Source organism: Nerophis lumbriciformis, linkage group LG13 (genome assembly GCF_033978685.3).
Source record: "Nerophis lumbriciformis linkage group LG13, RoL_Nlum_v2.1, whole genome shotgun sequence".
NCBI lineage: Eukaryota > Metazoa > Chordata > Actinopteri > Syngnathiformes > Syngnathidae > Nerophis > Nerophis lumbriciformis.
In genome coordinates, this window is record NC_084560.2 from 36,095,557 (window position 1) to 36,123,364 (window position 27,808).

The window sequence follows — 27,808 nt, forward strand, 5'->3', positions numbered from 1 at the left end:
TCAACTTGTTTAAGTCGGAGTCCACGTTAATCAATTCATGGCAGGAAGGCTGACTGTGTTTTTTTTTTACACAGAGTTATGTAAAACAACTGAAAGTGGTGTAATGTGCATGCCAGGCCACTAGTTGGCAGTGTAAATAAAGCCTATAAAGGGAAAAAGGAAACCTAATTTTGTGTAAAGTAAAAAAAAAAAAATATATATATATATTTGAAATATATGTTATCAAAAAAAAATCATAAATGTTAAGATCAGAAGATAAGTCGTGAATGTTCAATAATAAGGTTGCTTGTTTTAAATTAAGAATCTTTAAGACTGCCTACACCACATTATCAAAAATGGTTCGTTGCAGATTGATAAAAACAAACCTAGCATGGAACACTTCACTCAACACAGACGTCATAACCTCATCAAAGTTCCCCTTTAAGGATTCACTGCAAAACCTCTTCTTGAAAAGTAAATAATTTAACTTGCGACAGTCGTGGTTCCACTGGGATTCGAACCCAGGACCTTCTGCGTGTAAAGCAGACATGATAACTACTACACTATGGAACCTTTAGATATGTCATATATAATGTGACAACATGTCAACATACCTGCATGTAGTTAGAACCAAGTTCAGACAACGATTGATTGACTCGTTTGAGTTCCCAAAATATCTCTTAAGTCTTGTCAAAGGTCTTTGTCGTTGTTGATAAAACAATTTTAAGTAAACATTTTACTGTTTTGGTTGCGTAAGACTAAAGTAACGACATTACACATTACACCACTTTCAGTTGTTTTGCAAACTCAAAGTAGTTAAACGTTCCTAGTTTGAACTTCACAATATATACACCATATCTATAGGTTCCATAGTGTAGTAGTTATCACGTCTGCTTGACACGCAGAAGGTCCTGGGTTCGATTCCCAGTGGAACCATGTTTATCACAAGCATTGCTGAAGGGATGCTATACATACACACAAAATATAACATTACCACAATGCTTTTGCAGTATTTACTTAGTTCTAATTTTAAACTCACCAATACACAAAAGTACTTTTGAAAATATTTACACAAACACACAGTTGCAAGTCTTTCTTCACACTGCCAACTAGTGGCCTGGCATGCATATTACACCACTTTCAGTCGTTTTGGTCGTTAAATATTCCGAGTTTGAACTTGGTTCTCACTACACTGCAGTGCATTCTGGGGGTCCATAGTGTAGTATGAGGGTCCTCAATTACATGTATCAAAGACCAGCTGGTGGACTGACATTTATATGACAGTGTTTTTTGTCACTTTGGTATTGTTACATGAATAAAAACACAGTGAAATATTTACAATGAAAAACAGTATTTTTCACAAACACAACCCAAAGTGTACATGACCGACAAACTATTCTGTAAGACCTGGACGGACAGTCTAGTTTTTCTTCACATCACCAACTAGTGACCTGGCATGTATATTACACCATTGAAAGTTGTTTATAGGTTCCATAGTGTAGTAGTTATCACGTCTGCTTTACACGCAGAAGGTCCTGGGTTCGATTCCCAGTGGAACTATATCAATCACAATGGCATTGCTATAAATATAGATTATGCTAACACTTATTCTGCAAAATATACCATTACCAAACTGCTAGTGCAGTATTTACTTAGTTCCAATTTTAAACTCACTAATGCACAAAATAACTTTAAAAAACGCATTTGTCTGTTATATTTATATTTACGTGAACAATTATTGCAAGTCTTTTTTCACACTTCCAACATGTGTTACAAGCTTATCCTGCAAGCTTATTACACCAAATTTAGTTGTTTTTGGGAACTCTGAGCATGAGAAAACACAGCAAACCTTCCAAACACACATGGGTTCCATAGTGTAGTAGTTATCACGTCTGCTTTACATGCAGAAGGTCCTGGGTTCGATTCCCAGTGGAACCATGTCTATCACAAAGTTAGAAACAGAGGTGTTACTAGTTTTTAAACACAGGGGGAAGCTTGTACCGTACCCCAAAAGTTGCACTAAAAATAATATAATCATAATTAAAAAAATTGTGTTTATAAATAAAAACTTGGCAGATTTATAATGATGTTTAAGTGAATAATGACAGGTTATATGATTATTTAAAATCATATTTTGGCCACTTTATATGGTATTTGTTGGCATTTTTCTGCAAAAAAAAACAAAAACAGCTTTCTATAAAAAAAATATTTAGGGAGGTTAATGTAGATACAGTATGTTGTAGATATGATATGTTAATTCCATCTTTAAAAGAAATAAAAAAAATCTAATTAAGATGTTTACATATGTATTAAAAATGTTTTAACTACTTTGAGTTCCCAAAACTGGCAACTTGCCCGATTGTAGCTGAGATAGGCTCCAGCGCCCCCCCGCGACCCCGAAGGGAATAAGCAGTAGAAAATGGATAGATGGATGGAGTTCCCAAAACAACTGAAAATGGTGTGGTAATGGTATATTTTGTGGTATAAGTGTTGACAAAATCGTTATCTTTTGCAATGCAGTGGCTTGTGATAGACGTAGTTTCACTGGGAATCAAACCCAGGACCTTCTGCGTGTTAAGCAGACGTGATAACTACTACACTATGGAACCCATGTGTGTCAGGAAGATTTACTGTGTTTTAATTTGTGCAGAGTGGATTAATTGTGTATGCAGGAGTCTCAAAATAACCAAAAGTGGTGTAATATGCATGCCAGGCCACTAGTTGGCGATGTAAAGAAAGAAGCTACAAAATAATGATACAATAATTTAAGTAAACATTCTACTGTATTGGTTGTGTAAGAGTAAAGTAGTGAAAAATACATGGTTCCACTGGGAATCGAACCCAGGACCTTCCGTGTCTAAACCAGACATGATAACTACTACACTATGGAACCTATAGATATGCTGTGTATAATGTGACAACATGTCAACATACCTGAATATAATTAGAACTAAGTTCAAACTAGGAATGTTTAACTTTTTTGAGTTCCCAAAACAACTGAAAATGGTGTAATGTGCATGCCAGGCCACAAGTTGGCAGTGTGAAGAAAAATTTGCAAATGCTTGCTCACAGAAATATTTTTCAAAAGCCCTTTTGTGTATTTGTGAGTTTAAAATGGGAACTAAGTAAATCCTGCACTACCATTGTTTAAACGATATATATTGTCTATCAATGTTTTTTTTCATAACATACATATTTAAATGACAGAAAAAAACATATTTAAACTTTACACAAGCCCAGGTTTCCCGATACAACATCCTCACTTTCCCCTCAATTGTGACACCGCTGTGCATGTCTGGAGCTCTTATTTACATCGCCAACTAGTGGCCTGGCATGCACATTACACCACTTTTAGTTGTTTTGGGAACTCAAAGTAGTTAAACATTCCTAGTTTGAACTTGGTTCTAACTATATGCAGGTATGTTGACATGTTGTCACATTATATATGACATATCTATAGTGTAGTAGTTATCATGTCTGGGTTCGATCCCCAGTGGAACCATCTTACTACTTTACTCTTATACAACAATAGCATATATATCATCATATCAACAAAGACAATGACGCTTGACAAACCTTAAGCGTAAAATCAGTTGGGATGCATGCTTGTCATTCATTACATCGCCAACTTGTGGCCTGGCATGCAAATCACACCCCTGTTGAGGCATTTTGGGACTTCTTTCAGGCTTATGGACAAAACACGCACCCATGGACTACTAAAATCAGTTGGCATGCATGCTTGTCGCTCCTTCATTACATCGCCAACTAGTGGCCTGGCATGCAAATCACACCCTTTTTGGGGCATGTTGGGACTTCTCTCAGGCTTATGGACAAAACACGCACCCATGGACTACTACTACACAGGTATGCACGCATACCCCCGTCCAACGCCTTCGCTGCTCACCCACCGCAATATGATGGACTACGGAGCAGCGCCTTGATGGCTGCAGCTTCAGTCCGCATGCCACTCCCCCCACCCCTTGTTGCAAGTCTCCAGTTTTTTGGGTCGTACATATGTGCTCATATGTGCTCTTTGTTTGTATTATTTTTTTGTAATCATTACTTAGTGTTGTTTATTGTTTTGTTTTTTTCCACCGTTCCTTCTCCCTCTTTACGGGGCACCACCCTTTTAGTGACCCATCAGTCTGTTCCTGTTCTGCCTACCCCTGCAACTGTATATTGTAAGTCTGCTCTTGTACTGAAAACTCATTTCCTTGTCCTTTTTAAGTGCAATGACAATAAGGTTCATTATATTCTGTCATGACTTGGTCCTGGGTGTTTGCTTTTCCGGGATGCAACGGCAAGTTGGCTCGGGCGAGACGGGAATGTAAGTACATTTTTATTTAAACACTGTATCTACAAAAAAAGGAAGTAAACAAAAGGCGCGCACAATGGCGGAGAACAAACTATGAAACCAAAAAGACTATAAACATGGAACAAAAACTTACTTTGGCATGGGACATGAAGCAGGATCTAAGAGGATGAAGAGTGTGTAGAGCATAATTGTGGGATGTCGTCAGAACGACAAACTGAAAACAATGAACTTAAATACTATAGACATGATTAACGAAAACAGGTGCGTGACTCAAAACGTGAAACAGGTGCGTGACAGGTGAAAACTAATGGTTGCTATGGTGACAAAACAAAAGTGCACAAAAAGTCCAAAAACAAAACCGAACATGACTAAAACAAAAACATGATCACACAGACATGACAATATTCTATATTTAGGTAGAACTTTTTCAGGGTTTTAAAAAAATTAAATACCAAACTTTTTGAGCCAATTTCTCAGCTGTACGCTTCGAGTCATTTGACTTAGGATGTGACATATGCTAACTGTTAGCATGCTATTGTTAGCAAGCTAACTTTTCAAGCCAATTTCTCAGCTGTACACCTCAGAGTCATACAACTAGGTATGTGACACATGCTAACCGTTAGCATGTTAACTTTAGCATGCTAACTTTTTTAGCCAATTTCTCAGCTGTACGCCACAGTCATATAACTTGGTATATGACCCATGCTAAATGTTAGCATGCTAACCTTTCGAGCCAATTTCTCCGCTGTACGCCTCAGAGTCATACGACTTGGTATGTGACGCATGCTAACTGTTAGCATGTTAACTTTAGCATGCTAACTTTTTTAGCCAATTTCTCAGCTGTACGCCACAGTCATATAACTTGGTATATGACGCATGCTAAATGTTAGCATGCTAACCTACTCAGTGGCCTAGTGGTTAGAGTGTCCGCCCTGAGATCGGTAGGTTGTGAGTTCAAACCCCGGCCGGGTCATACCAAAGACTATAAAAATGGGACTCATTACTTCCCTGCTTGGCACTCAGCATCAAGGGTTGGAATTGGGGGTTAAATCATCAAAAATGATTCCCGGGCGCGGCACTGCTGCTGCCCACTGCTCCCCTCACCTCCCAGAGGGTGAACAAGGTGATGGGTCAAATGCAGAGGACAAATTTCACCACACCTAGTGTGTGTGTGACAATCATTGGTACTTTAACTTTAACTTTAACCTTTCGAGACAATTTCTCCGCTGTACACCTCAGAGTCATACGACTTGGTATGTGACGCATGCTAACCGTTAGCATGCTGACTTTACTTTACGGGGCGCCGCCCTTTTAGTGACCCATCAGTCTGTTCCTGTTCTGCTTACCCCTGCAACTGTATATTGCAAGTCTGCTCTTGTACTGAAAACTCATGTTCTTTTCCTTTTTAAGTGCTATGACAACAAAGTTCATAATATTCTATATTTAGGTTGAACTTTTTCAGTTTTTAAAAAATTAAATACCGTATTTTTTCGGGCTATAAGTCGCAGTTTTTTTCATAGTTTGGCCGGGGGTGCGACTTATACTCAGGAGCGACTTATGTGTGAAACTATTAACACATTACCGTAAAATATCAAATAATATTATTTATCTCATTCACGTAAGAGACTAGACGTATAAGATTTCATGGGATTTAGTGATTAGGAGTGACAGATTGTTTGGTAAACGTATAGCATGTTCTATATGTTATAGTTATTTGAATGACTCTTACCATAATATGTTACGTTAACATACCAGTTGGTTATTTATGCCTCATATAACGTACAAGGGTGGAGTGCCATCTCCGGGTTGGGGAGGAGATCTTGCCCCAAGTGGAGGAGTTCAAGTACCTCGGAGTCTTGTTCACGAGTGAGGGAAGAGTGGATCGTGAGATCGACAGGCGGATCGGTGCGGCGTCTTCAGTAATGCGGACGCTGTATCGATCCGTTGTGGTGAAGAAGGAGCTGAGCCGGAAGGCAAAGCTCTCAATTTACCGGTCGATCTACGTTCCCATCCTCACCTATGGTCATGAGCTTTGGGTTATGACCGAAAGGACAAGATCACGGGTACAAGCGGCCGAAATGAGTTTCCTCCGCCGGGTGGCGGGGCTCTCCCTTAGAGATAGGGTGAGAAGCTCTGTCATCCGGGGGGAGCTCAAAGTAAAGCCGCTGCTCCTCCGCATCGAGAGGAGCCAGATGAGGTGGTTCGGGCATCTGGTCAGGATGCCACCCGAGCGCCTCCCTAAGGAGGTGTTTAGGGCATGTCCGACCGGTAGGAGGCCACGAGGAAGACCCAGGACACGTTGGGAAGACTATGTCTCCCGGCTGGCCTGGGAACGCCTCGGGATCCCCCGGGAGGAGCTGGACGAAGTGGCTGGGGAGAGGGAAGTCTGGGCTTCCCTGCTTAGGCTGCTGCCCCCGCGACCCGACCTCGGATAAGCGGAAGAAGATGGATGGATGGATGGATAACGTACACTTATTCAGCCTGTTGTTCACTATTCTTTATTTATTTTAAAATTGCCTTTCAAATGTCTAGTCTTGGTGTTGGCTTTTATCAAATACATTTCCCCAAAAAATGCGACTTATACTCCAGTGCGACTTATATGTTTTTTTCCTTCTTTATTATGCAATTTCGGCCGGTGCGACTTATACTCCGGTGCGACTTATACTCCGAAAAATACGGTACCTGTCTTATAAGCCGGTTTGTTCCACACGTTGTAGTTTCTATTTCTATACATATCAAGCTAGTTTGCTGTTTTACATGCAAAAGGTCCTTGGGTTCAATTCCCAGTGGAGCCAAACAGTTTTTCATGAGTTCACGTGGCATGATTAATAATACAGGTAGCCATAGCTGAGATATTAGCGTTGCATTAGCATCCAGGCTTGATTAATGCTACCTGGAAGATGCATTAGCGTCATTATCGGTGATGGAACCGCGCTGCATCCGATTGACGGGTATTTTCGATGTTTTCACCTTCACGTCGAGCCACAAAAGGTCACCACAGCCTTGATGTGCGCAATTCCCGGAGTCCACTCTCTGCACGCCACAAACAAGCTCCGCATTAGTTGTTAATGCTAAGTGCTACTTTTAGCCCTCACACAACGGCCCATAAACAACGCAAAGGCCTTAAAAGCCATAAAGTGTCCGCTCGCCGCTCTCCGTGATTAAATTTGATTATTTCCTCGCTTTTCAGTCGTTAAATAGGTGCACATTTACGGCGGCGAGGACACACACTCCCACCTATACGTGCCGCTAAATGTTTGCTAATGCGCTCGTTAAAACAGGGACCGTGTGCACATTTAGCTTCTTCGCTATGGCGACAAGGTGGCCTGCAGCGCGCCATAAGGCGTCCAAAGCGAGGGAAGATAGAACGCCGCGGTGTTCCCCGGGGATTTAACTGCCGTTTGTCTCATTCGGGCCGCATCCGGACCTTTGCCGAGGCGCCGGTCCTGCCGCACCTGTTCAGCGGCAGCCCTGCAGCTGAGCGAGCTAATGAGGGATGGCGCGCCGCACGCCGGGCTGTGGGGGAGCAGCTCGTTAGCGTAGACCTCTGCCAGGGAGGACTGTCACCCGCTTTTTGTCGCCGCCTAATTGGATGTTCCTGTCAACGCGCTTGCCGCCATCGGGAAGTATCCCGCCCCGACTCACTTTCGCCAGCGCTGCCATTTTGGATCGTGCTTAGCTACGTCTGACGGTGGGGGCGGGAGTGGGGAGGTTATGGGGGGGCGGTGTTTGTCCTCCACGGCTGCACACAGAGGCTGCGTACATTGTCCAAGCAACAGGTGGCGCCATAAGCACTGAGTAGCCCTACACATCATTTCATGGTGGCCCTCTACATCACTTTAATGTGTGGCCCACCACTACATTTTAACCTGGCCCTCCACATCATTTTAAAGTAGCCCACCACATGATTTAACATGGTCTGCCACGTCATTTTAATGTTTGGTAACTGAGTAGACCAATTTTTGAAGCTTTTCAGGTGGAATTATTTCCTATTCTTGCTTGATGTACAGCCTAAGTTGTTCAACAGTCCGGGGGTCTCCGTTGTGGTATTTTAGGCTTCTTAATGCACCACACATTTTCAACGGGAGACAGGTCTGGACTACAGGCAGGCCAGTCTAGTACCCGCACTCTTTTACTATGAAGCCACGCTGTTGTAACACGTGGCTTGGCATTGTCTTGCTGAAATAAGCAGGGGCGTCCATGAAAAAGACGTTACTTGGATAGCAACATATGTTGCTCCAAAACCTGTATGTACATTTTCAGCATTAATGGCGCCTTCACAGATGTGTAAGTTACCCATGTCTTGGGCACTAATACACCCCCATACCATCACAGATGCTGGCTTTTGAACTTTGCGCCTATAACACTCCGGGTGGTTCTTTTCCTCTTTATTCCGGGAGACATGACGTCCACAGTTTCCAAAAACAATTTGAAATGTGGACTCGTCAGACCACAAAACACTTTTACACTTTGCATCAGTCCATCTTAGATGAGCTCGGGCCTAGCGAAGCCGGCGGTGTTTCTGGGTGTTGTTGATAAATGGATTTCGCTTTGCATAGTAGAGTTTTAACTTGCACTTACAGATGTAGCAACCAACTGTAGTTACTGACAGTGGTTTTCTGAAGTGTTCCTGAGCCCATGTGGTGATATCCTTTACACACTGATGTCGCTTTTTGATGCAGTACCGCCTGAGGGATCGAAGGTCACGGGCATTCAATGTTACATGCAGTGATGTCTCCAGATTCTCTAAAACTTTTGATGATATTACGGACCGTAGATGGTGAAATCCCAAAATTCCTTGCAATAGCTGGTTGAGAAATGTTGTTCTTTAACAATTTGCTCAGGCATTTGTTGACAAAGTGGTGACCCTCACCCCATCCTTGTTTGTGAATGACTGAGCATTTTATGGAAGCTGCTTTTATACCCAGTCATGGCACCCACCTGTTCCCAATTAGCCTGTTCACCTGCGGGATGTTCCAAAAGAGTGTTTGATGAGCATTCCTCAACTTTCTCAGTCTTTTTTGCCACTTGTGCCAGCTTTTTTGAAACATGTTGCAGGCAGCAAATTCCAAATAAGCTAATATTTGCAAAAAAACAACAAAGTTTACCAGTTCGAACGTTAAATATCTTGTCTTTGCAGTCTATTCAATTGAATATAAGTAGAAAAGGATTTGCAAATCATTGTATTCTGTTTTTATTTACCATTTACACAACATGTCAACTTCACTGGTTTTGGGTTTTGTTTGTTGCCTTTGCATATTGATATATAGTCACTATTTCATTTGGCCCTAGAGTGCAATAACAACTATCGTGACACATACATATTAATGGAACAATAAAATCATTATTCCCACGTACTCGACATCCAGGAAGGGGAAGGCTCCCAACATCTGCAGGACCTTCCTTCTTGCCCAGATGTTGGTTAACATCTGGGGATGTTTTTGTAAGTTCGTAAAAAAATATTTTCATTTTGACTGATTCAAAATGTCAATTGACGAATGTCAAGGCGCTTCATATTGATATTCCTAGCCCATTCCTGCTCCGTCACTGGTGAGAATATAATTGCAAAATCCCCCAAACATTGTTCCAAATGCCATGAGTGCATATTTACTGGAGTTTGAAACCCAGTCTTGGGATGTGTCAGGGAGATATAAAAAAATGTATGTTTTAATTATGTTAAATGTGTTGTTTTGCACATGCTACACTGCTAACATGTTAGCATGCTAACTTTTCGGGCCAATTTCTCAGCTCTACGCCTCAGAGTCATATAACTTGGTATGTGACACATGCTAACTGTTAGCATACTAACTTTTCAAGCCAATTTTTCAGCTGCACGCCTCAGTCATATAACTTGGTATATGACACATGCTAACTGTTAGCATGCTAACATAACATGCTAACTATTCGAGCAAATTTCTCAGCTGTAAGCCTCGAGTAATAGGACTTGGTATGTGACATATGCTAACCGCAAATATGCTAACTTTTCGAGCCAATTTCTCAGCTGTATGCCTCAGAGTCATATACATTGGTAGGTGACGCATGCTACCCGTTAGCATGCTAACTTTTCTAGCCAATTTCTCAGCTGCATGCCTCAGTCATATAACTTGGTATGTGACACATGCTAACTGTTAGCATGCTAAATTTTCTAGCCAATTTTTCAGCTGCACGCCTCAGTCATATAACGTGGTATGTGACATATGCTAACTGTTAGCATGCTATTGTTAGCAAGCTAACTTTTTGAGCCAATTTCTCAGCTGTACACCTCAGAGTCAAATGACTTGGTATGTGACACATGCTAACCACAAATATGCTAACTTTTCGAGCCAATTTCTCAGCTGTACGCCTCAGTCATATAACTTGATATGTGACACATGCTAACAGTTAGCATACTAACTTTTCAAGCCAATTTTTCAACTGCACGCCTCAGTCATATAACTTGGTATGTGACACATGCTAACTGTTAGCATGCTAACATAACATGTTAACTATTCGAGCAAATTTCTCAGCTGTAAGCCTCAAGTAATAGGACTTGGTATGTGACGTATGCTAGCTGTTAGCATGTTATTGTTAGCAAGCTAACTTTTCGAGCCAATTTCTCAGCTGTACGCCTCAGAGTCATATAAATTGGTAAGTGACGCATGCTAACCGTTAGCATGCTAACTTTTCAAGCCAATTTCTCAGCTGCATGCCTCAGTCATATAATTTGGTATGTGACACATGCTAACTCCTAGCATGCTAACACAACATGCTAACTTTTCAAGCAAATTTCTCAGCTGTAAGCCTCGAGTCATATGACTTGGTATGTGACATATGCTAGCTATTAGCATGCTATTGTTAGCAAGCTAACTTTTCGAACCAATTTCGCAGGTGTACACCTCAGAGTCATATGACTTGGTATGTGACATATGCTAGCTGTTAGCATGCTATTGTTAGCAAGCTAACTTTTCGAGCCAATTTCACAGGTGTACACCTCAGAGTCATATGACTTGGTATGTGACACATGCTAACCGCAAATATGCTAACTTTTCGAGCCAATTGCTCAGCTGTACGCCTCAGAGTCATATACATTGGTAGGTGACTCATGCTATCCATTAGCATGCTAACTTTTTGAACCAATTTCTCAGCTGCATGCCTCAGTCATATAACTTGGTATGTGACGAAAGTCTATGTATGAAATGTTTTTACCAGAACACGTTGGCTCAGATGTCGCTCAATAAGCACTGTGCTGATAAAATCAAGTTATTTCGTGAAAAAAATCAAGCAAAAGAGAGTTTCTACCTGTCCGTTATGGTGCAGGTGTCGAAGTGAAGATGGTTAAAGTTTCCCAGCATCCCTTGCTGCACGCGGCTGTGGTTGACGGGCTGTCCGTCGACGGAGATGAGCCGCATGCATCCTTGGAAGGACGGAGACGAGGAGTGGCAGTCGGTCGCGGGACACCCTGGAACAAATGAGATTCGGGGGTTTTCAAGAGTGCTTTTTAAAGCGGGGGAGGCAGAAAAAGCTCCACAGACCTCCGAAGTGAAAAGTGCCTTTGGACTCCAGAGGCAACGCCGACACTTCGATCTGCGATGACGGCTCGCTGTCCAGCTTCAGACTGATGAGGAACCTCCTGGCCTCCAGACTGACGGAGTGCCACAATCCATCATTCACCGTGTAATCTGCAGCGAGACGCGGGAATGATTGACTTCCTGCCTGGGGGACGGGGGGAGAGGGGGTGGGTAAAACCCGGGCTCACCTGGAGAGACCTCCGACTTGCGCCCGGAGGCGTGCAGGGTCAGGTGTAGGCGGCGCTTCCGTATGTGGAGCTGCACCCTCCGGGGGCCGAGCGGCACCGACAGCAGCAGTCCCTCGGGGTTCCACGTGCGGAACTGGAAGCGGGCGGAGAAGCCCGAGGAGGCCGCCGCTGCTGACGGGAGTGTCAGGAAGCTGCTGTTGGCGCTCAGGAAGGTGCACGCCACCAGCTGGGACTGCGAGCACGAGAAGGTCACGTTGCCCTACAACGTGACACAGGCTCCAATTGACGCCTTTCTTAGGACACGTGTCTCCTCCCATGACAACAACCTTTGAGTGTTGAAATCACCTATGCACACTGAATGCATCATTACCCCTCCCAAATACTACATACTGTACTACTACTACATATTACTACTTAATACATATAATACATTAGGACACGTGTCTCCTCCCATGACAACAACCTTTGAGTGTTGAAATCCCCTACGCACATTGAACGCAACACTACCCCTCCTGAATACTACATACTGTAGTACTAATACATATTACTACTTCCTATATATACTACATTAGGACACGTGTCTCCTCCAATGCCAACAACCTTTGTGTGTTGAAATCACCTACGCACACTGAACGCATCATTACCCCTCCCAAATACTACATACTGTACTACTACATATTACTACTTAATACATATACTACATTAGGACACGTGTCTCCTCACATGACAACAACCTTTGAGTGTTGAAATCACCTACGCACACTGAATGCAACGCTACCCCTCCCAAATACTACATACTGTACTACTAATACATATTACTACTGACTATGTGTACTACATTAGGACACATGTCTCCCCTCATGACAACAACCTTTGAGTGTTAAAATCCCCTACGCACACTGAACGCATCACTACCCCTCCCAAATATTACATACTGTACTACTAATACATATTACTACTTACTATATGTACTACATTAGGACACGTGTCTCCTCTCATGACAACAACCTTTGTGTGTTGAAATCACCTACGCACACTGAATGCAACGCTACCCCTCCTGAATACTAGTACATACTGTAGTCCTAATACATATTACTACTTACTATATATACTACATTAGGACACGCGTCTCCTCCAGTGCCAACAACCTTTGTGTGTGGAAATCACCTACGCACACTGAACGCATCACTACCCCTCCCAAATACTACATACTGTACTACTATTACATATTACTACTTCTTACATGCCAACAACCTTTGAGTGTTGAAATCTCCTACGCACACTGAACGCAACACTACCCCTCCCAAATACTACATACTGTACTACTAATACATATTACTAGTACACTTACTATATATACTACATTAGGACACGTGTCTCTTCTCATGACAACAACCTTTGAGTGTTGAAATCCCCTACGCACATTGAACGCATCACTACCCCTCCTGAATACTACATACTGTACTACTAATAAATATTACTACTTACTATGTGTACTACATTAGGACACATGTCTCCTCCCATGTCAACAACCTTTGAGTGTTAAAATCCCCTACGCACACTGAACGCATCACTACCCCTCCCAAGTGTGACATACTGTACTACTAATACTATACTATTACACTGACTATTACATATTACTATCATACACTACTATTACACTTACAGTATACCTACTATCACACAGACTATTACTTATTACTACTATATATTACTATTACAATTATACATACTATTACACTGACTATTACATATTACCCTTACAATGATACCTACTATCACACTGACTGTTAGAATAATTGTTTCTAAATTATCACAAAAACTTTGTATTACATTGAGTTCATGACAAGAAGACAAAAGCTGTCTTTGAAACCTACCAAGAGTAAGGCTCTTAAAACTCCACTCTGTAGGGGGGGAAGCAAGATGAAGGTGTTCCTGTTTTCTCTCATGTATGGTAATCAACAGAAAGATATTGTTCTAACCCAAGGACTTCAAAGCGGAGAGAACCAAGGATCTGCCCAATTTCCAGACGACCTCTTTTTGAACTATTTTATGGAACTCTTTTTGAAGTATTTTTACGAACTCTCTTTGAACTATATTATGGAACTCTTTTTTAACTATTTTACAACCTCTTCTTTTGAACTATTCTGTAACCAAAGGCAACGCTGTTTACGACCCACTTCCCTCTGGAAGTGGAAGCGGTGGTCAGGTGGTCGGAGAAAGTCAAATAAAGAAGGAGTGCAATCTTTTGGGCAGAGCGTGCTGGAAACTGTTAAAGGGTACAGTGTAAAGGCGACTCTCCTCAATATATTGAGTCCAAATTGAATTCTGTCTCTGTTTAATTCTTTGCCTCTTGTCTTGTTTAATAGATGTCATCAGTGTTTGAACCTGACACTGACTATCACACTACTATCACACTGACTATTACATATTACTATTACACTTACAGTAAACCTACTATTACACTGACTACTACTTATTACTATTATATATTACATTTGCGTGTCAAACGGCTCCATTAATTCCTCTCACGCAAGAAAAGCAGCCAAATGTTTCAAGTCACGCGTGCTTTAACGTGTGATGTTTCATGTCTAACTAGCTTTAGCGTGTGAATGTTAGCGTGAAACCTGCCATCCTGCTACTTGCTAACATGGTCTCTGTGAAAGACGGTCTGCACAGACCTGCCTCTAACACCCCCGACACTCCCAGGAGGTGCTAATTGGATACAAAAATCAATACCCTTCAAGGTGGGGTGAAAATATTGCGCAAATAGTGTCAGGGTAAGGAGAAGGGCATCTCCAAAAGAGACACAAATATTGTTTACACAGGAACAAACACGCTAATTAGCTTAGCTTTGACTTGCATGAGCAGATTTGTTGTTTTGGACAGAGGAAACTGTGAGGCGCATACGCAAGGATTACGCGAAAACGACAAAAACCTTTCCCACAAAACTTTGGAGAGAGATGGCATCGAGGCTGAAAAGGGAGCCATCCAAATTTGGTGTATGTGTGGATAATTGTGCCGACACAGCAGGCTTTTTAACCATTTGATAGCACAATCAAAACGTCGCTGTCCGCCAATCAACCCGGAAGTAGCCGAGCTAGCTAACACCTTGGCCTGGGTGAAGGTATGAGCTCTACAGACTGTTCAAGCCAGTGATTCTCAAACTGTGGTGCTGGGCTTCATCTAGTGCAGGGGTCGGCAACCTTTACCAGTCAAAGAGCCATTTTGACCAGTTTCACAAATTAAAGATAACAATGGGAGCCACAAAAATTTTTTGAAATTTAAAATGAAATAACACTGCATAATAAGTTGGGTTTTTTTGCTTTGTGCTATGTATAAACCAGGGGTCTCAGACACGCTGTCCATACCTTGATATGGAATTTGAATGCTGGTGCGGCACACGGGTTTTATATGAATGGCGCTTGTCAGCGTCATGCGTGCCGTGATGGTACAGCATATAGCACCCATTACAACCAGCGTGCCTGTGCAGCCACACCTTGTATGGGGCTTCCTCTTAACAGCGTCATGCGTACCGTGGTGGTACAGCACATAGCACCCACTACATCCAGCGTGCCTGATCAGACTAGCCTTGTATGGAGCTTCCGCTTAACAGCGTCATGCGTGCCGTGAAGGAACAGCAAATTACACCCACTACAACCAGCGTGCCTGATCAGTCACACCTTGTATGAGGCTTCCGCTTGCTCACGTAGGTGACAGCAAGGCATACTTGGTCAACAACCACACAGGTTACACTGACGGTGTCAATATAAAAAAAACAAAAAAAAAACTTTAACACTCTTACTAATAATGCGCCACACTGTGAACCCACACTAAACAAGAATGACAAACACATTTCGGGAGAACATCTGCACCGTAACACAACATAAACACAACAGGACAAATACCCAGAATCCCATGCAGCCCTAACTCTTCCGGGCTACATTATACACCCCCGCTACCAAACCCCGCCCACCTCAACGGACGCACAGAGGGGGGGGGGGTTGATGTGTGAGGGAGCAGGGTTGGGGTGGGGGCGGGGTTTGGTGGTAGCAGGGGTGTATAATGTAGCCCGGAAGAGTCAGGGCTGCATGGGATTCTGGGTATTTATTCTGTTGTGTTTATGTTGTGTTAAGGTGCAGATGTTCTCTCGAAATGTGTTTGTCATTCTTGATTGGTTTTGGTTCAAAGCGTGGTGCATTATTGGTAAGAGTGTTAAAGTTGTTATATATGACCACCGTCAGTGTAACCTGTGTGGCTGTTGACCAAGTATGCCTTGCTGTCACTTGCGTGTGCAAGCAGAAGATGCATATATCAAGAGGCTGGGCTGGCACGCTGTTAATACAGATTGTAGAGGGTGCTAAATACTGTACCATCATGGTATGCCCTTATTATTATTGTAAGGGTGAAAATCGGAGAATATTAATCCCGAGAGTTTTCTGCAGGAGGCACTGAAATCCGGAAGTCTCCCCGGAAAATCAGGGGGTCGGCAAGTAAGCTGCTGAGCCGCATCAGAGTGATCAAAAAGCCGCATGCGGCTCCGGAGCCGCGGGTTGCCGACCCCTGATCTAGTGGTACGCCAACAAAGTCTGTAAATATGTAAGGTATTTGGCAAGGGTGTCCAAACTACGGCCCGCCGGCGGCAGGACTTGAATAAGGAATCGAGACCGCGTGGTTTTTGAGTCTTTCTCAGCTGTACGCCACAGAGTCATATACCTTGGTATGTGACAGATGCTGTTAGCATGCTAATGTAAACATGCTAACTTTTCAAGCCAATTTTTCAGCTGTACGCCTCGAGTCATATGACTTGGTATGTGACATATGCTAACTGTTAGCATGTTAACGTTAGCATGCTAAGTTTTTGAGCGAATTTCTCAGCTGTACGCCACAGAGTCATATAACCTGGTATGTGACACATGCTAACTTTTAGCATGCTAACTTTTCGAGCCAATTTCTCAGCTATACACCTTGGTATGTGACGCATTCTAACCGTTAGCATGCTAACTTTCCGAGCCAATTTCTCAGCTGTACGCCTCAGAATCATATAACTTGGTATGTGATACATGCTAACTGTTAGCATGCTAATGTTAACATGCTAACTTTTCGAGCCATTTTCTCAGCTGTACACATTGAGTCATATGACTTGGTATGTGACACATGCTAACTGTTAGCATGCTAACTTTTTGTGCCTTTCTCAGCTGTACGCCTCAGACTCATATGACTTGGTGTGACACATGCTAACTGTTAGTATGCTAACGTTAACAGGCTCACTTTCCGAGACAATTTCTCAGCTGTACGTCTCAAGTCATACGACTTGGTATGTGACACATGCTAACTGTTAGCATGCTAACTTTTCGAGCCAAATTCTCAGCTATACACCTTAGCGTTATATAACTTGGTATGTGACACATTCTAACCGTTAGCATGCTAACTTTCCGAGCCAATTTCTCAGCTGTACGCCTCAGAATCATATAACTTGGTATGTGACACATGCTAACTGTTAGCACGCAAATGTTAACATGCTAACTTTTCAAGCCAATTTCTCAGCTGTAAGCATTGAGTCATATGACTTGGTATGTGACACATGCTAACTGTTAGCATGCTAACTTTTTGTGCCTTTCTCAGCTGTATGCCTCAGACTCATATGACTTGGTGTGACACATGCTAACTGTTAGTATGCTAACGTTAACAGGCTCACTTTTCGAGCCAATTTCTCAGCTGTACGTCTCAAGTCATATGACTTGGTATGTGACACATGCTAACTGTTAGCATGCTAACTTTTCGAGCCAATTTCTCAGCTATACACCTTAGAGTTATATAACTTGGTATGTGACGCATTCTAACCGTTAGCATGCTAAATTTTCGAGCCAATTTCTCAGCTATACACCTTAGAGTTATATAACTTGGTATGTGACACATTCTAACCGTTAGCATGCTAACTTTCCGAGCCAATTTCTCAGCTGTACGCCTCAGAATCATATAACTTGGTATGTGATACATGCTAACTGTTAGCATGCTAATGTTAACATGCTAATTTTTCGAGCCAATTTCTCAGCTGTACACATTGAGGCATATGACTTGGTATGTGACACATGCTAACTGTTAGCATGCTAACTTTTTGTGCCTTTCTCAGCTGTACGCCTCAGACTCATATGACTTGGTGTGACACATGCTAACTGTTAGTATGCTAACGTTAACATGCTCACTTTTCGAGCCAATTTCTCAGCTGTACGTCTCAGAGTCATATGACTTGGTATGTGACACATGCTAAATGTTACCATGCTAATATTAGCATGCTAACTAGGGGTGGAATAATTGAGGAGCAAATTTGCGGACTATAAAAATGGGACCCATTACCTCCCTGCTTGGCACTCAGCATTGGGGTTGGAATTGGGGGTTAAATCACCAAAAATGATTCCCGGGTGCGGCACCGCTGCTGCCCACTGCTCCCCTCACCTCCCAGGGGGTGGACAAGGGGATGGGTCAAATGCCTTAACTTAACAAATTTTATGCTAAATACTCCTGTGACTTTGAGTCATTTTGTAGAAATCTGAGATGGAGTAATTTGACATGTGAATCATCACATTTAGAGTTAAAGAAAGACATGAATTGAAGTTTATTTTGAGAGTTTTTCGACGAGCAAATGTCACGGCTTGTGTGGAAGGTTCCTTTATGTTGTGCCTGAGCATACACCTCAAGTGCTGTCAAGGTCGTATGCTAACCCAAAGGTCATACGAATGTCATGGAAGTAAAAATACCACAAAAAAACCCAAAACACTTCATTTATGGCTTCCCAACGCAAATGAGTTCAATTTCAAGACAGGGTGAATTGTGCGGGGCGGTGTCTGTGTGTGACGCCCGGCGGTGGCGGAGTTATCGTGGCCCCCGCGGGCCAGCGTGGAGCAATCGTCGGCTCCTTGACTCGCAATGAGATTCCCCTCCATCAACCTGAGGGAGATTGTCCCATTGAAATTCCATTACAGCCTCCATCACGCCTCCCCGCTTTTGTTGTCCGTAAAGGACTTTCCGCGCTCCAATCAGACTTTAAAGGCCGGCGCCGCATCCAGCCGGAGGTTAGCGGGGGTCGCCGTCTGATTGTCGGAGCGAGGGGGGGGGGGACTCTCCAAATCGCTGCATCGCGTTGGAAATGATGGACGCTTTAAGGATTTCGCCATCCAATTTTCTGCTAAAAATGCCAAAATGTGACGATTGGACTTCTGTAACGAACCACAAAAAGGCGCTCTCACCTTAAAACCTCAGCAGCGAGCCCAATAAATGTTTTGTTTTTCAGCGCCTCCAACAACAAATACAGAAAAGCCCAACAATCGACTCAATAAATGTAGCCAAAAAAAAAGCTCCAAAGTCCAAAAAAAACCCCCATTCCTGGTTTGACGTCCCACGGTTTCTCGTTTGAAACACAGAAAACAAACGGGAAATGTTTAAAGACGTAAGTACGACATTCCGAACAACTTGAATGTGGTCTTAATGGAAGTGAACCACCGTAAAATAAAACTACTCACTCTGTTAAAAAAAACAGCAAAAAATAAAACAGATTTTTGATTAAATTGCGATTCTCGATTCTTAATCGACTAAAAAAAATAAATCAAAAATCGATTACCGTAAATTCCGGACTTTAATCCGCCATTTTTTTCTTACACTTATTTATGGATTTTTCTCTGATAACAGCCAACAACTTCTGTTTTGTTTGATCAGCCGTTTTACCGTTTGGAAACACTTAAGGTAAGTAAATAAACATTTACCGTATTTTTCGGACTATAAGTCGCAGTTTTTTTCATAGTTTGGCCGGGGGTGCGACTTATACTCAGAAGCGACTTATGTGTGAAATTATTAACACATTAGCGTAAAATATCAAATAATATTATTTAGCTCATTCACGTAAGAGACTAGACGTATAAGATTTCATGGGATTTAGCGATTAGGAGTGACAGATTGTTTGGTAAACGTATAGCATGTTCTATATGTTATAGTTATTTGAATGACTCTTACCATAATATGTTACGTTAACATACCAGGCACGTTCTCAGTTGGTTATTTATGCCTCATATAACGTACACTTATTCAGCCTGTTGTTCACTATTCTTTATTTAGTTTAAATTGCCTTTCAAATGTCTATTCTTGGTGTTGGGTTTTATCAAATACATTTCCCCAAAAAATGCGACTTATATGTTTTTTTCCTTCTTTATTATGCATTTTCGGCCGGTGCGACTTATACTCCGAAAAATACGGTACAAAATATTTCCGTGCAAATAACTCCTTTCACAACGTCCATCCATCCATTTTCTACCGCTTATTCCCTTTTTTGCGGTCGCGGGGGGCGCTGGAGCCTATCTCAGCTACAATCGGGCGGAAGGCGGGGTACACCCTGGACAAGTCGCCACCTCATCGCAGGGCCCCTTTCACAACGTATATACACTATATTGCCAAAAGTATTTGGCCACCTGCCTTGACTCACATATGAACTTGAAGTGCCATTCCATTCCTAACCCATAGGGTTCAGTATGGTGTGGGTCCACCTTTTGCAGCTATTACAGCTTCAACTCTTCTGGGAAGGCTGTCCACAAGGTTGCGGAGTGTGTTTATAGGAATTTTCCACAATTCTTCCAAAAGCGCATTGGTGAGGTCACACACTGATGTTGGTTGAGAAGGCCTGGCTCTCAGTCTCCGTTCTAATTCATCCCAAAGGTGTTCTATCGGGTTCAGGTCAGGACTCTGTGCAGGCCAGTCAAGTTCATCCACACCAGACTCTGTCATCCATGTATTTATGGACCTTGCTTTGTGCACTGGTGCACAATCATGTTGGAAGAGGAAGGGGCCCACTCCAAACTGTTCCCACAAGATTGGGACCATGGAATTGTCCAAAATGTTTTGGTATCCTGGAGCATTCAAAGTTATTTTCACTGGAACTAAGGGGCCAAGCCCAACTCCTGAAAAACAACCCCACACCATAATTCCTCCTACACCAAATTTCACACTCGGCACAATGCAGTCCAAAATGTACCGTTCTCCTGGCAACCTCCAGACTGGTCCATCAGATTGCCAGATGGAAAAGCGTGCTTCATCACTCCAGAGAACGCGTCTCCACTGCTCTAGAGTCCAGTGGCGACGTGCTTTACACCAGTGGTCCCCAGCCATCGGGCCGTTTGGTACCGGGCCGCACAAGAAATAAATTAAAAAATAAGAATATAATATAGAATATAAAAAATGTTTTTTTTTTATTAAATCAACATCCATCCATCCATCCATTTTCTACCGCTTATTCCCTTCGGGGTCGCGGGGGGCACTGGAGCCTATCTCAGCTACAATCGGGCGAAAGGCGGGGTACACCCATAAAAAACACAATATATACATTATATATCAATATAGATCAATACAGTCTGCAGCGATACAGTCCGTAAGCACACATGATTGTATTTCTTTATGACAAAAACAAAAAATAAAAAAAAAATAAAATAAAAATAAAAAAATACCATAACCCTTCCCCACTGTCCGTGGGAAAAATTTTCAAGCGTTGACCGGTCCGCAGCTACAAAAAGGTTGGGGACCACTGCTTTACACCACTGCATCCGACGCTTTGCATTGGACTTGGTGAGGTATGGCTCAGATGCAGCTGCTCAGCCATGGAAACCTATTCCATGAAGCTCTCTGCGTACTGTACGTGGGCTAATTGGAAGGTCACATGAAGTTTTGAGCTCTGTAGTAACTGACGTCGGCGACCTCTTTGCACTATGCGCTTCAGCATCCGCTGACCCCTCTCTGTCAGTTTACGTGGCCTACCACTTGGTGGCTGAGTTGCTGTTGTTCCCAAACTCTTCCATTTTCTTATAATAAAGCTTTGGAATATTTGGGAGCGAGGAAATTTCCGGACTGGATTTGTTGCACAGGTGGCATCCTATGACTGTTCCACGCTGGAAATCACTGAGCTCCTGAGAGCGGCCCATTCTTTCACAAATGTTTGTAGTGCTTGATTTTATACACCTGATCATTTGGATGGGTGGCCAAATACTTTTGGCAATATATTGTATCTGCCGCTAATTTTTGAAAAAATAATTTTTTTTTCAAATATTTACTGGGTGCGCTTTATAGTCTGGGAATACGGTCATAGTATTCTTACTTTGAAGTATGGGACTAGCAAAAAGCTATGCAAGTAAAACAGGAGTACAAAACAAGAGTGGTTCAAGGATAGACCCTTGAGGTACGCCCTTCTTCACAGTTGCTATAATGAAACATTACAGATGTCCATTCCAGCTCCAGGCCCCTCAGACTGGTTTTGTTCGGTCCTTTGGTAAAAAGTGAGAGAAAGGCTACTTACCACACTGTGTATCTGCGGCTTGCGTCGTTTGGCCAGGTCTATGACGTTGATGCCGTTGTAGTACAGGTTTTCCACGCACCCGTGGAAGTTCTTCCTGAGGAACGTGCCGGGCTTTCCGGGAAGCGGGATACCACCGAAGCTCAGCTGTGGCGAGAAAAAGTTCAGCGGAAGACGCTCAGAGGGTTTCAAAACACGCTACGTCCTCGATTTCGACGCTCGCTCCTCACTTTCCCCGAGAAAGCGGCATCGAAAAGGCTTTCCGAAGCGGGTCGGGAAGAACCCGACTGAGAGACCCTGACCTCAACTCATCTTCTCTGAATGCAGAAGCCAAAGAAATCCCTGCAGCCGCTTGGCTAAAGACTTTCCGGGAAGCTCCCGGCATCAGATTATTAATGGCGAGGAGTTTGCGGTCATTAAAAAGGTAGGGTTTTCAGGAATTGGGCCATTACTTATGCCCGCCTGCTCTTGCTCGGCGCACGCAGCTGAGACGTCTCTTTTAACAGTTGAGATTTTATCAGCTTTGGCCAGCTAATTAATGCTAGCCGCATGAGCTGAGCGCATTATGTCCGGCTGACTGCTTTCAAAAGAAGGAGGCTTGAAAGGGATCCTGAATATGCACTCGGCGCCATGCATTATGCAGAAGGAGCGCGCCGCGCCATCCATACTTTGCTTTCTTAGCGGCGGGGGGAAGATGACCTCGGAACATGAAGTGCACTCGTGTGCGCTCACCTCGTAGTCCACCTCCAGCGAGTGGGCCTCGCCGCGTGTTTGGAAGTGACGCGTGTGGGAGTCCAGCGTCAGGTTGACATGCGTGTTGAAGCGCTCCACGTGGACGGCGTGCCATCGCTGGTCGTCCAGCAGGCTACCCACGGTCACGGCCACGCGGGGGGAGCCGCTGGAGCTGGGGTGGCTGTCGTCTGCAGGAAAACAAGGGAAGGGGACGTGAGTGATGGAATCCAGTCTTCTGAACGGATCTTTTTAGTGAAAGATGGGAACCGGTATTGTTTTTAATGCACAAGCAAATTTAGCGTCTGAAATTGCCAACTCTGCCTGCCATCCCACTGGAAACTGGACTAGAAAATGAGTCAAAGGAAACTTGGCAGAATTTGGATTTTCTTTTGTTTTATTAAAAAAACATTTAAAAAAAAAAAATATATATATATATACACACACACACACACATATATATATATATATATACATATATATATATACATACATACATACATACATATATATATATATATATATATATATATATATATATATATATATATATATATATATATATATATATATATATATATATATATATATATATATATATATATATACATACATACATACATACATACATACATACATACATACATATATATATATATATATATATATATATATATATATATATATATATATATATATATATATATATATATATATACTGTATATATATATATATATATATATACAGTATGTATATATATATATACTTATATATATATACATATATACACATAAATATATATATATATATATATATATATATATATACATATATATATATATGTGTGTGTGTGTGTTTTTGAAATTATTAGTATTTTTTATAGTACTTTTTTTTTAAAATTTGGATTCAAAAAATTGTATTATAAAAATATATATTCTTTTCACATATACAATTTTTGAAATATATATACTGTACATATGTTTTTAAAATTATTATTATTATATACTTAGTTTTTATTTTATCTGGATTCACATTTTAAAATGACAAAAATACGTAACTTTTTTTTACATTTAAATGTTTATATATATATAACACACACACACACACACACACACTCACACACACACACCCACACACACACGTAGATATACGTGCATATATATATCAAAATGTTAACATGAAAGGTTACGTATTTTTATAATTTAAAAATGTGAATTATATATATATATATATATATATATATATATATATATATATATATATACATATATATATATATATACATATATATATATATATATATATATATATATATATATATATATATATATATATATATATATATATACATATATATACATATATATATATATATACTTTTTTTAAATTTTATTTACATATTTAAATGCTACAAATATGTATTTTCTACACATAAAGAATTTGGATAATCTAGTTTTTTTTATTGTTGTTGTTTTTTATACATGTATTTTATACTTAGTTTTTATTTGATTTATTTTTATCTGGATTCATATTTTCATGTTATAAAAAAGTGTATTGTTTTACATATAAACATTTTGAAGATTAATGAATACAAGAAAGTACAAAGTTACAAAGTCTCCTCGTCCCCTCATCATTGTCTACACCAACAAGTCTTCAATAAAAGTTATGTTTATTTGATACATTTAATTCATATTCATTCTCTTTAACTCCTGTTTTGTCTTCATACTTTTGGGTGTCTGGTACAGACTCATTGGATTTGGATTAAGGGAAAAATTGCTTTGTTTTTTTTGCATGATTTAGATTTTGTCTGACATTTTGGAACTAATTACAACCATGGATGGGTACCAAATCTAGTACTTTTTCTGGCACCGATTGAATCCCGCCGGTCCTACCGGGCACTGATTCACATAAAATCCAACAGTGCCTTGTTAAATTTGGTAATGTTGCAATTTTCAATGCCCAAAAAGCAACTGACTCAAAAAATGCTCCAGCGTAAATAAAGTAAGGTTCCAATTTTCCAAAATTATGAAAGCTGAATGTTAATATATATTGGCTTTGCTAATGACATGCTACTGATTAGCATTAGCAATTTTACATGGCGATTTCAACACCTCCAAATATGTTAATACATCATACAACTAAGACACAATCAAACAGCTGGAGCGTAATAAGCACACTACTTACAGGATTATCACTTTTTAGGGAAAAACAAAAGACTAGAAAGACTAGCCAACACACCATAAACTATACTGCCATCTATAAATTTGTCAGTGTAAACTACAACTAAGACGCACGGTACAATCAAACAGCTGGTGCGTAATAAGTACAATACTTACAGGATTAACACTTTTAAGGGCACAACAAAAGACTAGATAGAACCGACTAGCCAACACACCGTAAACTATACACTACAGCCATCTAACGCCATACATTAAAATGAGACAAAGCAGTTGACTGAAAAACGTGCCAATGTAATGGGCTTGCTTGATGCTAATTACATTGGCTTCGTTATGGACATGCTACTGCTTAGCATTAGCGATTTTACATGGCGATTTCAACACCTACAAATTTGTCAATGAAAACTACGACTAAGACGCACATTACAATCAAACAGCTGGTGCGTAATAAGTACAATACTTACAGCATTAACACTTTTAGGGCGCAAAGTATCGCTCCAATTTTCCAAAATTGGGCTAACTTGATGCTAATATATTGGCTTTGCTATTGACAAGCTACTGATTAGCATTAGCGATTTTACATGGCGATTTCAACACCTCCAAATATGTTAATACATCATACAACTAAGACACAATCAAACAGCTGGAGCGTAATAAGCACACTACTTACAGGATTATCACTTTTTAGGGAAAAACAAAAGACTAGAAAGACTAGCCAACACACCATAAACTATACTGCCATCTAACGCCATACATTAAAATGAGACAAAGCAGTTGACTGAAAAACGCTCCAGCTTGATGCTAATATACACTGGCTTTGCTATGGACATGCTACTGCTTTGCATTAGCGATTTTACATGGCGATTTCAACACCTCCAAATTTGTCAATCAAAACTACGACTAAGATGCACGTTACAATCAAACAGCTGGTGCGTAATAAGTACAATACTTACAGGATTAACACTTTTTAGGGCGCAACAAAAGACTAGATTCACCAAAGACTGAAGTGACGAGCCAACACACCATGAACTATACACCACTGCCATATAACGCCATACATTAAAATGAGACAAGCAGTTGACTGAAAAATACTCCAATGTAATGCGCTAGCTTGATGCTAATATACATTGTCTTTGTTATTGACTAGCTACTGCTTAGCATTAGCGATTTTACATGGCGATTTCAACACCTCCAAATTTGTCAATGAAAACTACAACTAAGACACACGTTGCAATCAAACAGCTGGTGCGTAATAAGTACAATACTTACAGTATTAACACTTTGTAGGCCGCAACAAAAGACTAGATTCAGCAAATTGGCGCCGTTGAGTACCGGTACTGTATGCGTTTAAATGTGAAAGGTGCCCATGCTTGTTGTTTAGGAGCACCAGGACAGGTGTAAGTAGCGATGTAATCAATAAATAAAGGAGAAGAAGCACAGTCCGCATGATTCCAATGCTAATTGCTAATTGGGCACAAGTCGCGTGACCTGTGTGCTTCAGTTACACTTATATGACGCCTTAGTCTTCATGAATGTGAACATACAACAAAAGTGTGTGGTGGTTTGGTTTTTCACCCAGGTTAAGGTAGAGGTCCAGTTTCCCCCGATGAAGCTCCAGAGTGATGTAGTCTCCTCTCTGGCCCTCGCCGTGCAGCAGAACGCCGTCGGCCCGCTGACTCTTGAAGAGCAGCGAGATGACATCTTTCACCGTGGACGTGGACTTCTGGTTGAATCGATACAGCAAGGAGCTCCTGCCGTCAAAGTCGGCCACGTAGGACTCTGTCGGGGAAGGAGACAGGACAGGCTGGGTACAGATGTTCCTGACATCAGGCCGTCTAATTGTCTTCATCAGAGCTCATTAGGAATCAGTATTGGCTTCATCATGATGCGTTATGAAAATGTCTTTTTGTGCACTTCTTTCCATGCAGTCTGAATTCATTATTGTCTTCCAGAGGTTGTTTGATTGCGTGAATTGTTGGCGTGTCTTAGAATAGTCCACTATTTAATCATTCAATCCCAGGAAGTCTGATCCGACATCCACCTCGTAGTCGTACCCCCGGACACTGAGGGTCCCTGCAGACACGTAGTGGAGTGGCAATTATTGTTTTTATGCCGACACCTCATGGTCACAATAATTCGTTAAGTTAATATCAATTTTGTTAAAACTTTTTTTTTTTTGGTGCCTTTTTTTCTTTATTTCTTTTTATTTCATTTTTCCCTTTTTCTTCTTTGTTTCCTTTACTCTTTTTTTTATCTAAAAAAAAACAGAATAAAAAAATAAAAAAAAGGTTAAGGATTAAAATGTTCCTTATTTTTTCCCCCTTTTTCTGTTTTTTTACCTTAAAAAGAAATAAAGAAAAAGAAAGACAGAAAAAAATCTGAAAAAAAGGTTAATAATAATAATAATAATGGATTAGATTTATATAGCGATTTTCTAGACACTCAAAGCGCTTCACAAAGAAGTGAGAACCCATTATTCATTCACACCTGGTGGTGGTAAGTTACTTTCATAGCCACAGCTGGCCCGGGGTAGACTGACGGAAGC

The 27,808-nt window shown here is 41.3% G+C and overlaps 1 protein-coding gene and 6 non-coding genes across 9 annotated transcripts in view; 3 read left to right on the forward strand and 4 right to left on the reverse strand.

Annotated features, from left to right (window-relative positions):
• LOC133613398 (contactin-associated protein-like 5) overlaps nucleotides 1-27,808 on the reverse strand; it is a 314,549-nt gene that overhangs the window by 176,897 nt on the left and 109,844 nt on the right. For 2 of the 3 annotated variants that reach the window (XM_061970920.2, XM_072914522.1), the window contains 6 exons: nucleotides 26,839-27,042; nucleotides 23,089-23,276; nucleotides 22,360-22,503; nucleotides 12,030-12,288; nucleotides 11,806-11,952; nucleotides 11,573-11,732 (listed from right to left, as the gene is read on the reverse strand). In XM_061970920.2, the coding sequence (XP_061826904.2) occupies nucleotides 11,573-11,732; nucleotides 11,806-11,952; nucleotides 12,030-12,288; nucleotides 22,360-22,503; nucleotides 23,089-23,276; nucleotides 26,839-27,042 (1,102 nt within the window). The remainder of the gene's footprint in view (nucleotides 1-11,572; nucleotides 11,733-11,805; nucleotides 11,953-12,029; nucleotides 12,289-22,359; nucleotides 22,504-23,088; nucleotides 23,277-26,838; nucleotides 27,043-27,808) is intronic. The other variant, XM_072914523.1, reaches the window with a different exon arrangement.
• Nucleotides 480-552, reverse strand: trnav-uac (transfer RNA valine (anticodon UAC)). Its single transcript has one exon. It is a non-coding gene; the product is annotated as a tRNA-Val (tRNA).
• On the forward strand, nucleotides 843-915 carry trnav-gac (transfer RNA valine (anticodon GAC)). The gene has a single exon. It is a non-coding gene; the product is annotated as a tRNA-Val (tRNA).
• Nucleotides 1,467-1,539, forward strand: trnav-uac (transfer RNA valine (anticodon UAC)). The gene has a single exon. It is a non-coding gene; the product is annotated as a tRNA-Val (tRNA).
• Nucleotides 1,845-1,917, forward strand: trnav-uac (transfer RNA valine (anticodon UAC)). Its single transcript has one exon. It is a non-coding gene; the product is annotated as a tRNA-Val (tRNA).
• Nucleotides 2,516-2,588, reverse strand: trnav-aac (transfer RNA valine (anticodon AAC)). Its single transcript has one exon. It is a non-coding gene; the product is annotated as a tRNA-Val (tRNA).
• On the reverse strand, nucleotides 2,800-2,872 carry trnal-uag (transfer RNA leucine (anticodon UAG)). Its single transcript has one exon. It is a non-coding gene; the product is annotated as a tRNA-Leu (tRNA).